Genomic DNA, 17418 nt, shown 5'->3' with positions numbered 1-17418 from the left:
TCTTCCTTTATAACACTTCATAGCATATATGCCACACAAATTATTTTGTATGTAATTAACTCATTTGAAAAGAAAAAAAATTTTAATGTGTATTTATATCAAACATGAAGGGATTAGGGCCTAACTAATAAGCTAGCAATAATAGTCAGAACAAAAGCATTAACAGGAGGAATGATACAGCTATAACAAAGGAAAGCAGTCATTTAATTTGCTGTGATTTCACTCATTAACTCCTAAAGTCAGATAAACACATTAATTACCACTTTTACCATTTCTAGATTAACACTGATGGTTAAGAAAAGCTTAGAAACTTCCCTGAGTTTACAAACTATAAATTACGATAAATCAGAATTCAAACCCAGGGACCAGCCTATCCCCAAAGTCCATGTTATCTTCATTACTCACACAAATAGACTGGTGACTGGATACAAATATTTAACTATAACACTCAAAAGCTACGGTGTCGGAGATATCTTCTATTCCACCCCTTTTGTTTCGTGGATAGAAAATAAGAGACTAGGCTACTGGCCCAGAACAGTCAATGATTTTGGCACGACTCAAGCATTTTGGTCTCAGGATCTGAAGTACTTATTTATAAGGGGCATGTCTTCAGTTGTGTCCAACTCTTTGTGACCCCGTGGACTAAACAGTCCATGGAATTCTCTAGGCCACAAAGCTAGAGTGGGTAGCCTTTCCCTTCTCCAGAGGAACTTTCCAACCCAGGGATCAAACCCAGATCTCCCACATTGCAGGTGGATTCTTTACCAGTTGAGCCATGAGGGAAGTCCCCATTACTAGTTACCACATTAGAAATTAAAGCTAAGAAATGTGACAAATATTGATTTCTTTTGAAAATAGCAATAAACCCAGGATCGAGAATACACAGAAGAACTATACAAAAAAGATCTTCCCAACCAAGATAATCACGATGGCATGATCACTCACCTGGAGCCAGACATCTTGGAATGTGAAGTCAAGTGGGCCTTAGGAAGCATCACTATAAACAAAGCTAGTGAAGGTGATGGAATTCCAATTGAGCTATTTCAAATCCTGAAAGATGATGCTGTGAAAGTGCTGCATTCAATATGCCAGCAAATTTGGAAAACTCAGCAATGGCCACAGGACTAGAAAAGGTCAGTCTTCACTCCAATCTCAAAGAAAGGCAATGCCAAAGAATGCTCAAACTACCACACAAGTGCACTCATCTCACACGCTAGTAAAGTCATGCTCAAAATTCTCCAAGCCAGGCTTCAGCAATATGTGAACCGTGAACTTCCAGATGTTCAAGGAGGTTTTAGAGAAGGCAGAGGAACCAGAGATCAAATTGCCAACATCCACTGGATCATGGAGAAAGCAAGAGAGTTCCAGAAAAACATCTATTTCTGCTTCATTGACTATGCCAAAGCTTTTGACTGTGTGGATCACAAGAAACTGTGGAAAATTCTGAAAGAGATGGGAATACCAGACCACCTGACCTGCCTCTTGAGAAACCTGTATGCAGGTCAGGAAGCAACAGTTAGAACTGGACATGGAACAACAGACTGGTTCCAAATAGGAAAAGGAGTACGTCAAGGCTGTATATTGTCACCTTGCTTATTTAACTTATATGCAGAGTACATCATGAGGAACGCTGGGCTGGAAGAAGCACAAGCTGGAATCAAGATTGCCGGGAGAAATATCAATAACCTCAGATATGCAGAGGACACCACCCTTATGGCAGAGAGTGAAGAGGAACTCAAAAGCCTCTTGATGAAAGTGAAAGAGGAGAGTGAAAAGGTTGGCTTGAAGCTCAACATTCAGAAAACAAAGATCACGGCATCTGGTCCCATCACTTCATGGGAAATAGATGGGGAAACAGTGGAATCAGTGTCAGACTTTATTTTTGGGGGCTCCAAAATTACTACAGATGCTGATTGCAGCCATGAAATTAAAAGACACTTCCTCCTTGGAAGGAAAGTTATGACCAACCTAGACAGCATATTAAAAAGCAGAGACATTACTTTGCCAACAAAGGTCCGTCTAGTCAAGGCTATGGTTTTTCCCGTGGTCATGTATGGATGTGAGAGTTGGACTGTGAAGAAAGCTGATCGCCGAAGAACTGATGCTTTTGAACTGTGGTACTAGAGAAGACTCATCAGAGTCGCTTGGACTGCAAGGAGATCCAACCAGTCCATTCTAGAGGAGATCAATCCTGGGTGTTCATTGGAAGGACTGATGCTAAAGCTGAAACGCCAATACTTTGGCCACCTCATGCGACGAGTTGACTCACTGGAAAAGACTCTGATGCTGGGAGGGATTGGGGGCAGGAGGAGAAGGGGACGACAGAGAATGAGATGGCTGAATGGCATCACCGACTCTGTGGACATGAGTTTGAGTGAACTCTGGGAGTTGGTGATGGACAGGGAGGCCTGGCGTGCTGTGATTCATGGGGTCACAGAGTCGGACACGACTGAGCGACTGAAGTGAACCGAACTGTTAATATAAATGGCATTTTTCAAAGCAATAATAAAAATGAGAAGAGTGCTATTATTTCACAAATTTCATTTGCTATTATTTTTGCAAACCTCCTTCAATTCTGGCATAATAGAAGATACCTGCACTCAACTATCTGCTTTTGCATTCAGTCTGTTGCATTATATTGTTTAGATTGCAGTACATGAAGAAAAATCCATCTTCTAACTAGGTATGTAGCTGGAAAAGGTGGACCCCTCCACTCCCTGAAATGGTCTCCTGGGCTCCCAACATCTTCAGATAGTACTTCAAGAATTACTGCTCTAAAGATTATATTCCTTTATCCATTCTTCCTAAGGACATGACAAACTAAAGTGTATATGAAAGTGCTGAATTAACAGGGAATAGGCATAAAATTATTAAAATCTAATTCACAGCTCACTTTCCTAAACGAGAATTCTCCCAGATATATTTGAAATCCAATCCAAATTATGTGAGATCTAAACTTAACCCTATATTTCTCATCAAGGAGTAAAGGGGAAAATACTCTAGGAGAAAATCAGACCAGACTGCAAAAGCTCACTACAACAAACATCAGAAGAGCTGGGCACCAGCAGAAACTAAAATAACTCAGAGAAGAGGCGGCAAAGGGTTCCTGTGAAACGCTCAATAGTAAATATTTCAGGCATGGGGGCAAAAACATCTCTGTCACAAATACTCAATACTTGTAGCATGGAAGCATTCATACAAAATACATAAATAAACGCAAGTGGCTGTGTTTCAATAAAAATTTATTGACAGGAACAGGTCAGGCCAGATTTGGCCCTTAGGCCACAATTCTTTGAAGACTGCCTTTCACTAAACTGATTAGCTTAAAAATGAAGAGACTAAAACAAAGCCATTTTGAAAATCACATCTTTGCCTCATTTACCACTGGATTATTCTCAGGATTGTGCGGTAATCTAAGATACCTTTGTAAATCCTTACTATAGCAACACATCTTTCTCTCACTGAAGAGGGAGGAAGCAGAATTTATAACAACTTCTAAGTACTTCAAATAGCTGAAGTTATCCAAACACTCAAGAACATATATTTAAGAAATGACAACATATTCCATTGTGGTTTGGACGCTAAGTCATGCCCAACTCTTTGAGACCCCATGGACTGTAGCCTGCCAGGCTCCTCTGTCCATGGGATTCTCCAGGCAAGAATACTGGAGTGGGTTGCCATTTCATTCTCCAGGGGATCTTCCCAACCCAGGAATCAAACCTGGGTCTCCTACATTGCAGGCAGATTCTTTACCGACTGAGCTATGAGAGAAGCCCATATTCCAATAGATGGGCAAAATATTCCAGAGCAGTAACTATGACAGTCAATAAAATAAAACATTTAAAGATATACCAGGGACGTCCCTGGTGGTCCAGTGGTAAAGAATCCGCCTTGCAGTACAGGGGATGCCAGTTCAATCCCTGATTAGGGAATTAAGATCCCACAAGCTGCAGAGCAACTAAACCCACACACTGCAACTAGAGAGTCCATGCACCACACAGGAAGATGCTACATGACGGAATGAAGATCCTGCATGCAGCAACTAAGGCCTGATGCAGCCAAATATAAATAAATAATTATTAAAGTTACTACACACACACACACACAATTTTTTTCATTAAAAATATATACTAAATTTAGGGTTTTCTGTGTAGAGGATCATGTCATCAGCGAAGAGTGAAAGTTTTACTTCTTTTCCAATTTGTATTCCTTTTATGTCTTTTTCTGCTCTGACTGCTGTAGCCAAAACTTCCAGAACTATGTTGAATAGTAGTGGTGACAGTGGGCACCCTTGTCTTGTTCCTGACTCGAATAGCCAAAGCAATCTTGAGGAAGAAAAATGGAACTGGGGGAATCAACCTGCCGGACTTCAGGCTCTACTACAAGGCCACAGTCATCAAGACAGTTCGGTACTGGCATAAAGACAGAAATATAGATCAATGGAACAAAATAGAAAGCCCAGAGATAAATCCACGCACCTATGGACACCTTATCTTTGACAAAGGAGGCAAGAATATAAAATGGAGAAAAGACAGTCTCTTTAACAAGTGGTGCTGGGAAAACTGGTCAGCCACTTGTAAAAGAATGAAACTAGAACACTTCCTAACACCATATACCAAAATAAACTCAAAATGGATTACAGAGCTAAATATAAGACCAGATTCTATCAAACTCCTAGAGGAGAACGTAGGCAAAACACTCTCCGACATAAATCACAGCAGGATCCTCCAAGACCCACCTCCCAGAATACTGGGAATAAAAGCAAAAATAAACAAATGGGACCTAATTAAAATCATAAGCTTCTGCACAGCAAACTATAAGACAGCCTTCAGAATGGGAGAAAATAATAGAAAATGAAGCAACGGATAAAGGATTAATCTCCAAATTATACAAGCAGCTCCTGTAGCTCAATTCCAGAAAAATAAATGACCCAATCAAAAAATGGGCCAAAGAACTAAACAGATATTTCTCCAAAGAAGACATAAAGATGGCTAACAAACACATGAAAAAATGTTCAAAATCCCTCATAATCAGAGAAATGCAAATCAAAACCACAATGAGATACCATTTCACACCAGTCAGAATGGCTGCTATCCAAAAGTCTACATGCAATAAATGCTGGAGAGGGTGTGGAGAGAAGGGAACCCTCTTACACTGTTGGTGGGAATGCAAACTAGTACAGCCACTATGGAGAACAGTGTGGAGATTCCTCAAAAAACTAGAAATAGAACTGCCATATGATCCAGCAATCGCACTCCTGGGCATACACACCGAGGAAACCAGAATTGAAAGAGACACATGTACTCCAATGTTCACTGCAGCACTGTTTATAAGAGTGAGGACATGGAAGCAACCTAGATGTCCATCTACAGACGAATGGATAAGAAAGCTTTGGTACATATACACAATGGAGTACTACTCAGCCATTAAAAAGAATACATTTGAATCAGTTCTAATGAGGTGGATGAAACTGGAGCCTATTATACAGAGTGAAGTAAGGCAGAAAGAAAAACACCAATACAGTATACTAATGCATATATACGGAATTTAGAAAGATGCAAATGATAACCCTGTATATGAGACAGCAAAAGAGACACAGATGTATAGAACAGTCTTTGGGACTCTGTGGGAGAGGGTGCGGGTGGGATAATTTGGGAGAATGGCATTGAAACATGTATGTTGTCATATGTGAAACGAATCCCCAGTTCAGGGTCGATGCATGTTACAGGATGCTCGGGGCTGGTGTGCGGGGATGACCCAGAGGTAGGATAAAGGGAGGAGGGAGGTGGGAAGGGGGTTCAGGAAGGGGAACTCATGTACACCCAGGGCAGATTCATGTCAATGTATGGCAAAATCAACCAATATAATATTGTAAAATAATTAGTCTCCAATAAAAAAAAAAATTGAAAAAAATATATATATACTAAATTTATCACTTCTGTTCTTTATCCTTCTAGTCAACTTATAATGTTAATATTTGCTAATTATATTACTTCTGGATATGTATTCAGTTCCTAAATAAGATATATAAAGCATAATAAAGGCTAATAAATTTAACTGAATTTTCATTTGAATATTTAACTGAATATTATTTGAAATATAAAATTTCCTCAGAAAACACAAACAAAAAACTCCAACATAACAAGAAAAGCAACAAATTGACAGAAGACATTCATAAATAATACAGGCAGCAAAGAATTAGGACCAAGAATATATGAAGAACTCCCACAAAACAAAAAAAGTGCAAATTAAAATCAGGGAAACACAGCATTTAAAATTCATCACATTTGGAATTTTTTAAACTCCAGCCATAACAAGTGATGAGGTGTTCTGAAGACATGAGTATTTATACATCACTGGCAAGAATATAAACTGATACACGACTTTGGAAAAAGAATTGTATATCTTGTAATGTTTCACATCTGCATCTTACAAATTATCAATTCCAATTCTAGAAAGAAACTTTTCATGTACACAAAATACATCAAAAATTCTCATCAAAATGATAAACAGATGAAGTTATACCGTGGAATACATACAACTGAGAAACAGGACACGACGACCTTGGTCAATATGAATGAATCTCAAACAGTGATAAGTAAAAACAGCAAGTCACCAAAACATGCACTTCAGACAATACCATTATCTATAGTAAGTATACATATGAAAAATAAAATTGTCCAGCGTGGTATGCGTGTGTGTAAACTAAAAATACACATAAGACATAGAAATAATGAAAGCACCAAATTCAGGTGAGTGGGAGAGAAGAGCGGCTGAAAAAGGCAGACAAAGCAGTTGGGATGGAGAACCCACTTTCATAAACATGGTAGGTACATTACTCCTTCTAACTTTTCATATATCTAGGACACTGATATTTTTAAACAAAAGTTATATATAAATGAGTAACACTGGATTAAGTTGTTTTTATTTAAAAACAGACTAGTAGATTTCCAAACAAATTTTTTAACAGACTATAAAACATGAGCAAAAGCAAAATTAGCCAGAGCTTTTTGTTTACTCAACCACCTTATATTACTAAAACTCTCATCTTTGAATATTGTGCGCCACCTTGTGTTCAAAGAGGTTTAAAGTACTGTAAACTTCGGAAAACCGTCTCTTGAAAATGGCTACTTGAAAATACAAATTCCTATGCTGTGTCACAAGGTTTCACTTTATTAAGCTCACATAACAATGACATTAAAAAAAAAAACTATTCTGATTCTGAGGAACTTAGAAACATTCTTTCTTCTTGTTTCAGTTGTTCATTACACTTCCAAAGGGTACTCTGCCTTTTTTATTTCATTTTAAGTATATAAAATTTTGTTAGAAAATCAAAATTACAGACATTTAAAATGCTAAAATATACTGTCATTTAAAAAACTTACCTTTGAATGTGTGATTGATAAAGTGTCTACCCACACACGCCAGCCACCCCACTCATATTTGATTGCATGGTAAAGTAGGATTCGGAATATGGCATATACCATTTCTGTTATCTTTTGTTCATCTGAATTCATAGGATTAAAATAGCAGAGAGAAAGCATCCACTCTTGCCACACAGAACACTGTAGCAAACTCCTGAAAATATTAAGACTCTGAATTACTTAAAAAGTAAATCAACTGAAAGAATTCTAAAAACTTTAAAAATTTAGTTTTAATTGTAAAACTTTAAAACAAAATGAACAAAACAACCAGCTTTATTATGTATACAAAACAATTAAAAACAATGAGGAATTGAAAGTTCAAATAACTGTACAGTATATTACTTGTACTACTTTAATGAAAAAGCACACAGAAAGTTCATTTCATAGTATTTAAAGCAATTTGTCCTAAAAAATACAGGCTTATACAAAGCTAGACTTGAACACTGCAAATAAAAGGTAACTGATCCTGCTTACCTTCTATTTTCTCTACTGTTATTAAAAAGTTTAATCATGTCAGAAAGAAATGCTCTGCGAACTTCCATGCTCTCTGGGCACTGGACAGAATTTCGAAGTAGTGTTGCAATTACTTTTAGTATCTCTGTAAGACAATTCATAAATTAGTAAAAAACCACAACATTACAAAAAATTCATGATGCAAGATCATCAGTACATTTCAATTTATTTTATTTCCCTGACATAAATGTCTAAAATATCCTCTTCTGTGTTATAAAAAAAATATCTGCAGACAAGACTGTTAAAACATTCACTAGAAATCATATATAAACAAGAAAGTAATTTTTTATTTTCACCATTAGACAGAATACTTAAATTTTAAAACTTTGTACTAAATCAAATTAAATTACAAATGAATTAAATGACTGCTGACACCTCTGCATAATCTCTGCCAGATAATAAAGTTGATCTTAAAATATACGTATTTAAAGTTCTTTTAAATACTCAAAACATATATATAAAATCAAAATCTCAGAAAAAAAGAATTCTCAGCTTCTTCAACAATATGTATAATAGGCATATACTTTTTCTATCATTGTGAATTTTAGAAGCTATCAAGATTTTCTTCCATAAGTCTAAAAGTAAAATTAGACACAAAAATATGAAAACTAAATTAAAACCTATTAAACACCCCAATAAATAAAACTGCTCCTGTAATACTCTTATTGATTAAATTCATACTATAAATTTTAAGAAAAGAAATGCTTAAAATATATAAAAATCAAAGTAGAATGATCAAATAATAATATGCCAAAGTTCTACACAAATAAAAATTTAGGAATTCTAAACCTGCATTTGGCCAAGATATTTGCTGCTTCTAAAGCAACAAGTTCAAAATATCAAATAAAAGATATTTTATCATAAACTTAATGACATTTTAGGAGCAATTTCTGAATTCTTCTAATGACAAATTCAAATTTTCTCTACCTGAACAATGATTACCATGATCCTCACAAAATGATAACTAGATACTATTATCATCCGGATTGTAGAGATACTATTGTTTACCCATTTGAATAAATTAATGTACCCCAAAATCACTTACCTGTTAAGATTGAAAAGCTAGACATCCCATTTTTAAATACCACAGTGTACAGATTATCTTTTCTGCTAATATATCATAGACAATATATTTTAAAGTTCTTACTTCAATAAGTCATCTTTCCCATAACTACATGAAATATATTTTATATTATATATATTATCAAGGCTTCATGAAGCACAGGCTGGAATCAAGACTGCCAAGAGAAATATCAATGATCTTACATATACAGATGATACCACCACTGTGGCAGAAGAGGAACTAAAGAGCCTCTTGATGAAAGTGAAAGAGGAGAGTGAAAAAGCTGGCTTAAAACTCAACATTCAAAAAACGAAGATTATGGCATCCAATTCCATCACTTCAAAGCAAATAAATAAGGAAAAAATGAAACAATGACAGACTTTATTTTCTTGGCTCCAAAATCACTGTGGATGGTGACTGCAGCCATGAAATTAAGACGCATGCTCCTTGGAAGAAAAGCTATGCCCAACCTAGACAGCATATTAAAAAGCAAAGACACCACTTTGCCAACAAACGTCCATATAGTCAAAGCTATGGTTTTTCCAGTAGTCATGTATAGATAGGAGAGCTAACCATAAAGAAGGCTGAGTGTTGAAGAACTGATGCCTTCAAACTTTGGTGCTGGAGAAGACTCTTGAGAGTCCCCTGGACAACAAGCAGATCAGATCAGTACAACCTAAAAGAAATCAAGCCTGAAAATTCACTGGCAAGACGGATGCTGAAGCTGAAACTCCAACACTTTGGCCACCTGATGTGAAGGGTCGGCTCATTAGAAAAGATCGTGATTCTGGGGAAGACGGAAGGCAAGAAGGGGACAACAGAGGCTGAGATTATTGGATGGCATCGCTGACTGGATGGACATGAGTTTGAGCAAGCTCCAGCAGAGAGCGAAGGACACGAAAGGTGGCATGTGCAGTCCACGGGTTGCGAACAGTTGGACATCACTGAGCAACTGAACAACAACAATAAAATTGAGGTATTTTTTCCTTTTTTACTCTATGAAACAATGATATCACAATTCCTTGAAGGCTAAGAAAAATTAAACACACACCCATGTATTTAAAATTAGTACTGAGATAGTATCACAAACATGAACAACTCACCACACAAAAAGTAATTAAATTTATAAATTCCACAACCCAGTTGTTTTAATATCACTAATCTTAAAAAGCAAGATGAGAAATGTACACGTTTTATAAGTCCTTAAGAATTCTAAATATCAAAAGAAAAGATTATTAACCCAGACTAAGTTCTTAAACAATTAAGAAGACAGATATTTTTCAATTCCACACTTCGTATTCTTAACTTGACAGGAATTTAAAATGAAAGCAACCTTCATGGTCCATGTAACTTAGCCTGACATCACCTAAATAGTACAGTGAAAACTGTACCAAAAATCTGAACACAGATCTTACGCATATAATTCTTGAAAATCTCTATATAAACATTTTCCCATGACCTAAGGTCAATTTGAAATTATAGTCAACATCAAACACAACTACTATTATATTAATGTCTATAATGAAATGTTATCTAAACAATGTGTTTTCCACAATATCAAATTTAAGTTCTTCAGTGCCTTTCCATTTGGTAACAAAATATACTTATAAAAAATAAGTTAAAAGGAAGGGAACGGGAGAAATGAGTGAAGGTTCTCAAAAACTAGAAGCTTCCAGTTACAAAGTGAATAAGTTCCGTGGATGTAATCTTTAACCTGGAGACAACAGATAACAATACTGCATTATGCATCTGAAAGTTGCTAAGGGTATTCACTACCAATAACACAAAAAACTAAAACTATGCAAAGCCATGGAAGTGCTTACTAACATTACTGTGGTAATCACTTCACAACGAATATCAACTCGTTACACTGTACACCTTGAAATCACACAACACTGTATGTCACTTATATAACAATAAAGCTTGAAAAACAAAAAACAAATACCAAAAACAAAGTATATGAAATACATACGAGGATTCTGTATCTTTACTGAAGAATCAGGATCTGGATGTTGTTTATGGATCACCTGAGTGCAAATCTGCTCTATGAGAATCTACAGAAATGAAATACCAGAATGGATTAGAATCGCTATTACTATTAATGAACTTTAAGTGCAATACTAATCAACATTATAACCCTATTTTAACTAATTATAAAATGAGGCATCAGATAGTCAATACAATGGAGAAAATACTTCAACAGAGATGTCCACATTGTTTAATAACTCACAGACTAACAGATTTATTAAGATATAGCACAGTTTCTTTAAATAACTAGCTTCAAAATCAAACAACAAACCTAAATGCTTTTATTTCATCTACACATTAGTTAACTCAATTATATAGGTATTTTTAGCTAAAAATTACTTAAGATTAAATGCTCACTGCATTCCTACCTCAAATAGGACATTATACGTGGTCATTGTGATTAAATTTGTCTGAAGCATGAGTCTTTCAGCTAGCAATGAAAACAATCCATGTCCAAGCATTACTTCAGCTTTTCTTCTGCAATTACATAGGAAAAAAAAAAAATCAAACGCAAAGTTTTACTATTTACTATTTAGTTGATGAAGGAGACACAAAAATGTTGTTCACAAAAGTAACAAATTCCAACTCAGTAATGCTCCCAATTTCCTTCAGCCTAGAACTTACAAGGCCACAAAATCTTTAAGTACAGAAATACAAACTACAATATGGGAACAATTAAAGTTTAAGAAAAACAGGACTGATTATGCCACAGTACAGCAAAAATCATCACCAAAATCTTCATAGCTCTGTTCAGCCCCTCATTCATGTCTGACTCTTGGCAACCCCATGGATTGCAGCATGTCAGGCTTCCTTATCCATCACCAACTCCCAGAGCTTGCTCAAACTCGTGTCCATCAAGTCAGTGATGCCATCCAACCATCTCATCCTCTGTTGGCCCCTTCTCCTCCTGCTCTCAATCTTTCCCAACATCGGGGTCTTTTCCAATGAGTCAGCTCTTCGCATCAGGTGGCTAAAGTATTGGAGTTTCAGCTTCAGAATTAGTCCTTCCAATGAACACCCAAGACTGATCTCCTTTAGGATGGACTGGCTGGATGTCCTTGCAGTCCAAGGGACTCTCAAGAGTCTTCTCCAACACCACAGTTCAAAAGCATCAGTTCTTCAGCACTCATTTTTCTTTATGGTCCAACTCTCATATCCATACATGACTACTGGAAAAACCACAGCTCTGACTAGTCAGACCTTTATCGGCTTTTTAATATGCTGTCTAGGTTGGTCATACCTTTTCTTCCAAGGAGTAACTGTCTTTTAATTTCATGGCTGTATTCACCATCTGCAGTGATTTTGGAGCCAAAGAAAATAAAGTCTGTCACTGTTTCCATTGTATCCCCATCTATTTGCCATGAAGTGATGGGACTGGATGCCTTGATCTTTGTTTTTTGAATGCTGAACATTACTTTGCCAACAAAGGTCTGTCTAGTCAAAGCTGTGGTTTTTCCAGTAGTCATGTACAGATCTAAGAGTTAGACTATAAAGAAAGCTGAGTGCCAAGGTATTGATGCTTTTGAACTGTGGTGTTGGAGAAGACTCTTGAGAGTCCCTTGGACAGCAAGGAGATCCAACCAGTCCATCCTAAAGGAAATTAGTCCTGAATATTCATTGGAAGGACTGATGTTGGAACTGAAACTCCAATACTTTGGCCACCTGATGAGAACTGAGTCATTAGAAAAGACCCTGATGCTGGGAAAGATTGAAGGCAGGAGAAGTGGACGACAGATGATGAGATGGTTAGACAGCATCTTGACTCAACGGACATGAGTTTGAGTCAACTCCTGGAGCTGGCGATGGACTCGGAGGCATGGTGTGCTTCAGCCCATGGGGTTGCAAAGCATCGGACATGACTGAGCAACTGAACTAAACTGAACTGAACCATGAATAATAATAATCTAAAGCGAAATTTTCGCAGCCATTTTTTACTAACTAACAGCTACCATGAATAATAATCTAAAGCCCAATAAGTAAAGTAGGAAAACAATGTGGAAGAAAAGGTAGAGGACATGCAAGAGAACTTTTAAATGAACAATGTAAAGATAAACATACTAAAATTAAACTTTCAAGAAAAAACTAAGAAACTGAAGGACTACAAACTTAGTTCTACCCCTGGGTTTGTCAAATGTTTTCTCCAAATAGCTGGATAGTATATATTTCCAGTTTTGTGTACCATGCTCTCTGCAGCAATAACTCAACACTGCTGTTGTATAAACAGCCATAGATAAAAAGCAAGTAAATGATTATGGCTGTGTTCCAATGTAACACAGTCAGTCAGCTGGAATCAACAAAGACTACAAATTTACCAATACTTTTCTACCACCAAAACTGTTAATTTTTATAATAAACCAATTCTGGTATAAATAACAATAGGTAGGACAAGAACGTCTACATTCAGTTAAGAAAAGAAGCATGGAGGTTTCAGTTTTTAGTTATATATATAATAGAATACAGTATGTGACAAATACCCAAGTTAATTCTGTTAGCTACATATTACAGATAAAGCAAATGATGATCAAGCCACCTGAAAAGAAGTCCTTACCCAGATTTACTTAGAATTCAACTTATACAAATGTATTCTCATAGTGAACAAAATGAAGAAAAATTAAAATAAAAATAGAAACAATATATTCCTGTTCCCTACTTTATTTTTAATATGTAGAAAGAGGACTAAACTTATATTAAAAATAAATAAAAAACAGACTAAAGGAACCACAAAGTAAATACTATCCCAAAGATTTATAAACTTGATATGCAATATGCAACAGTCCATTTTAGATTTCATGCATACTCACTTTGGGGCCAGGTGTTTTAAAAAATAGCCCATTGCCTTGAGAGCCTGTACTCTGATTCCTTCACTTGTTGATGCCAGAAGTTTATAGATAACACTGAATAAATTAAAATTAAAAACAAATTACTATGAGTATATTTCAGAAGTAAATATATATATTTTTTTCATATAGTCACACAATTATAAACCTTAGTCACACAACTTTAAACCTATCTTCAAGTAAGATATGAGTGAATTTAATATACATTTCTAACATAAAAATTTGCTTATCAACTACATGTTCTCCTCAAGAAACCCACTTTAAATATAAAAATATATACAGATAACAAGTAAATCAATGGACAAAAATATACTATCTTAATAACTAATCAAAAATAAGAGTAACTACATTAATTCTGGACAGATTTCAAAGTATGGAAAGTTATCAGGGATAAAGAAGGACATTATATCATGATGAACAGGTCAATTCTCCAATATGACATAACAGTCCTTAACATGCACGTACCTAGCTACAGAGCATAAAACCATGTAAGGCAAAAACTTACAGAAGTGCAAGGAGGAACAATTAATCCATTATCATAGTGGGAGATTTCAAAATCTCTTTCTCAGAAAAAGACAGAGCCAGCAGGCAGAAAATCAGGAAGGTCATAGTTAATCTCAAAAATACCATCAAACAACTGGATATCACTGATATCTGTCTACCACCTCCCAGGCTACCCAGGTGACACAGTGGTAAAGAACCTAACCGCCAGTTCAGGAGATGGGAGGAGCGTGGGCTACATTCCTGTGACAGGAAGATCACCTGGAGTAGGAAACAGCAACCCACTACAATATTTCTGCCTGGAGGACTACAGTTCATGGGGTTGCAAAGACTTGTTCACAACCAAGCATACACACACATGCTACTCCCTTGGACAACAGTAGAAAAACATTTTTTAAGCTCACACAAAACATTTACCAAGTAGACCACATCCAGGACCATAAAAAACACATCAACAACAAATATAAAGACTGGAGTTATATAACACCTGCTCCAAACCCATACGAAATTAAACTAGAAATCAATAACAGATAACTGCAAAACACCAAAATACTTGGAGATTAAACGACATACTTCTAAATAAAAGGTGGGGTAAAGAAGAAATCTCAAACAATTTAAAGCATTTTCAACTAAATGAAAATGAAAGCACAACTTATAAAACTTTGTGGGATGCTACAAAAGGAGCACTTACAGGAAAATTTACAGCCCTGAATGCATATATTCTAACAGAAAAGACCAGTCCATTCTGAAGGAGACCAGTCCTGGGCGTTCACTGGAAGGATTGATGCTAAAGCTGAAACTCCAATTCTTTGGCCACCTCATGCGACGAGTTGACTCACTGGAAAAGACTCTGATGCTGGGAAGGATTGGGGGCGGGAGGAGAAGGGGACGACAGAGAATGAGATGGCTGGATGGCATCACCAACTCAATGGACATGAGTTTGAGTGAACTCCAGGAGCTGGTGATGGACAGGGAGGCCTGGCGTGCTGTGATTCATGGGGTCGCAAAGAGTCGGACACAACTTGAGCGACTGAACAGAAAAGTAGAAAGATCTAAAATCAATAACCTAAGCTTTTACTCTAGGGCATCTGGATGAGAAAATTCAATTGAAAGTAAGCAGAATAAAAACAATAAGCACTGGAGTAGGAATCAATAAAAAATGGAGAAAATCAATAAAAATAAAACTTGATTCTTCAAAAAGATCAATAAAATCAATAAGCTTCCTTGGAGGCTAAGAAAAAAGAGAAAGGACATAATTAACTAATGTCACAGATAAAAGAGGGATATAGCTGCAGATGCCACGCCCATATAAAAGAATATTATGATCTCTATGCCCACAAATTCTATAACCTACATGCAATGACCCAATGCTTTGAAAGACACAGTCTGCCAAAACATACACAAGAAAAAATAAAAGATATGAATAGGTTTATATCTACTAAAGATACTGAATAAACACCAAAACAGAAAGTACAAACCCAGAGGAATTCACTGGTAAAATCTAAACATTTGGGGAAGAAATTATACCAGTTCTCTACTAGCTCCATCAGAGCACAGAAGCAGAAGGAATACTCCTAACTTACTCTCATTCTGTGAGCCACCATTACCCTACACCAAAACCAGAAGAAAACACTACAAGAAACCACCAATATCTTACGTTAGACCAATAGCTCACATAAGAGAGATGAAAAATCCTCAACAATATATCAGCAAATCAAATCCAAAAAAGTATAAGAAGTATATACGATGACCAAGTGAGATTTATCCTGGGTATACAAGGATAGTTTCACATCTGAAAATCAATTAAGGTAATCATCACATAAACACGTAAGAAAAGTTATCAATTATATCAGTAGATAAAAATTTTTGAAAAATCCAACAGCCACTAATATTAAAAACTCTAAACAAACTAAGGATAGAGAGTTAACTTTCTCGACTTGATAAAGACTATCTACAAAAACCTACAGCTAACATCACACTCAATGGGAAAAAAATTCAAAACTTTACTTAGATCAAGCAAAAGGCACGACTGTCCCCTCTCACCATTCCTTTACAACATCATACCGAATTTTCTTCCTAAAGTGGTAAAGCAAGAAAAGTAAATATAATATACAGACTGAGAAGGAACACATAATACTATCTGTGTTTGCAGATGACATGATCACGTACGGAGAACATCTAGGACTGACTGACAAAATAAATCATGGAAATAGGAAGTGATTATAGAAAGGCTGAAAAATACAAAATTGATATCCAAAGTCAACTGCTTTCCTATATACCAACAATAAACAAGCCAAAGGACGTAATAGATACTTCAACAAGGGAGGTACATGGATGGCAAATAATATAAAAAGATGCTCCACATTATAGGTCATCAGGGAAATGCAAATGAAAACAAAAATAAAACACCTATTAGAATGGCCAAACACCACCAAATGCTGGTGAGGGTGAGAAGCAACACAAATTATCACCCTCAGAAGAAACTTAAAGTATAGCCACTCTGGAAGACAGTTTGGCAGTTTCTTACAAAACTAAATATACTTCTACCATACAATCCACCAAATGCACTCTTTGGTACTTATCCAAAGGAGTTGAAAACATATTTCCAGGGAAAACTGACATATGCATGTTTATACCAGCTTTACATGTAACTGCAAAAACTTGCAAGCAACCAAGATGTCCTTGATCAATGCATAAATAAACTGCAGACATCCAACCAATGAAATATTATTCAGGCCTACAAGAAATGAGCTATCAAGCTATGAAAGCCTTATCACTGAAGCCTCAGAATGAAAAAAATACATACTAAATGATACTAACTATATGGCATTCTAGAAAAGGCAGAACAAGGGAGACAATAAAAAGATTAGTGGTTCTGGGTTTGGGGGGAGGTGCTGAGAGAAGGATGAACAGGCAAAGCACAGAAGATTTTTACAGCAGTGACAGATTCTAAAAGCCAGTGTAATGAACATATACACTCAACCAACCAAGACAGAGTAAGGACAGCAGAGCTTCTCTATCCTATGCATCATAACTATTACAGACAAAATAG

At 36.2% G+C, this 17418-nt stretch overlaps 1 protein-coding gene across 3 annotated transcripts in view; it reads right to left on the bottom strand.

Annotated features, from left to right (window-relative positions):
* The window catches only part of LRBA (LPS responsive beige-like anchor protein), a 777374-nt gene that overhangs the window by 618612 nt on the left and 141344 nt on the right, over window positions 1-17418 (bottom strand). For all 3 annotated transcript variants that reach the window (XM_055405330.2, XM_055405331.2, XM_088827977.1), the window contains exons 18-22: window positions 13830-13922; window positions 11397-11505; window positions 10973-11054; window positions 7899-8022; window positions 7386-7578 (exon numbers count right to left, since the gene is read on the bottom strand). In XM_055405330.2, coding sequence (XP_055261305.2) covers window positions 7386-7578; window positions 7899-8022; window positions 10973-11054; window positions 11397-11505; window positions 13830-13922 — 601 coding nt within the window. The remainder of the gene's footprint in view (window positions 1-7385; window positions 7579-7898; window positions 8023-10972; window positions 11055-11396; window positions 11506-13829; window positions 13923-17418) is intronic.

The sequence above is a fragment of the Moschus berezovskii genome, chromosome 19 (assembly GCF_049115385.1).
Source record: "Moschus berezovskii isolate FMDL1 chromosome 19, NW_MosBer_1.0, whole genome shotgun sequence".
In the NCBI taxonomy this organism is placed as follows: domain Eukaryota; kingdom Metazoa; phylum Chordata; class Mammalia; order Artiodactyla; family Moschidae; genus Moschus; species Moschus berezovskii.
Note: the sequence above shows the minus strand (reverse complement) of the source record. Positions and strands in the feature narration are given on the sequence as shown.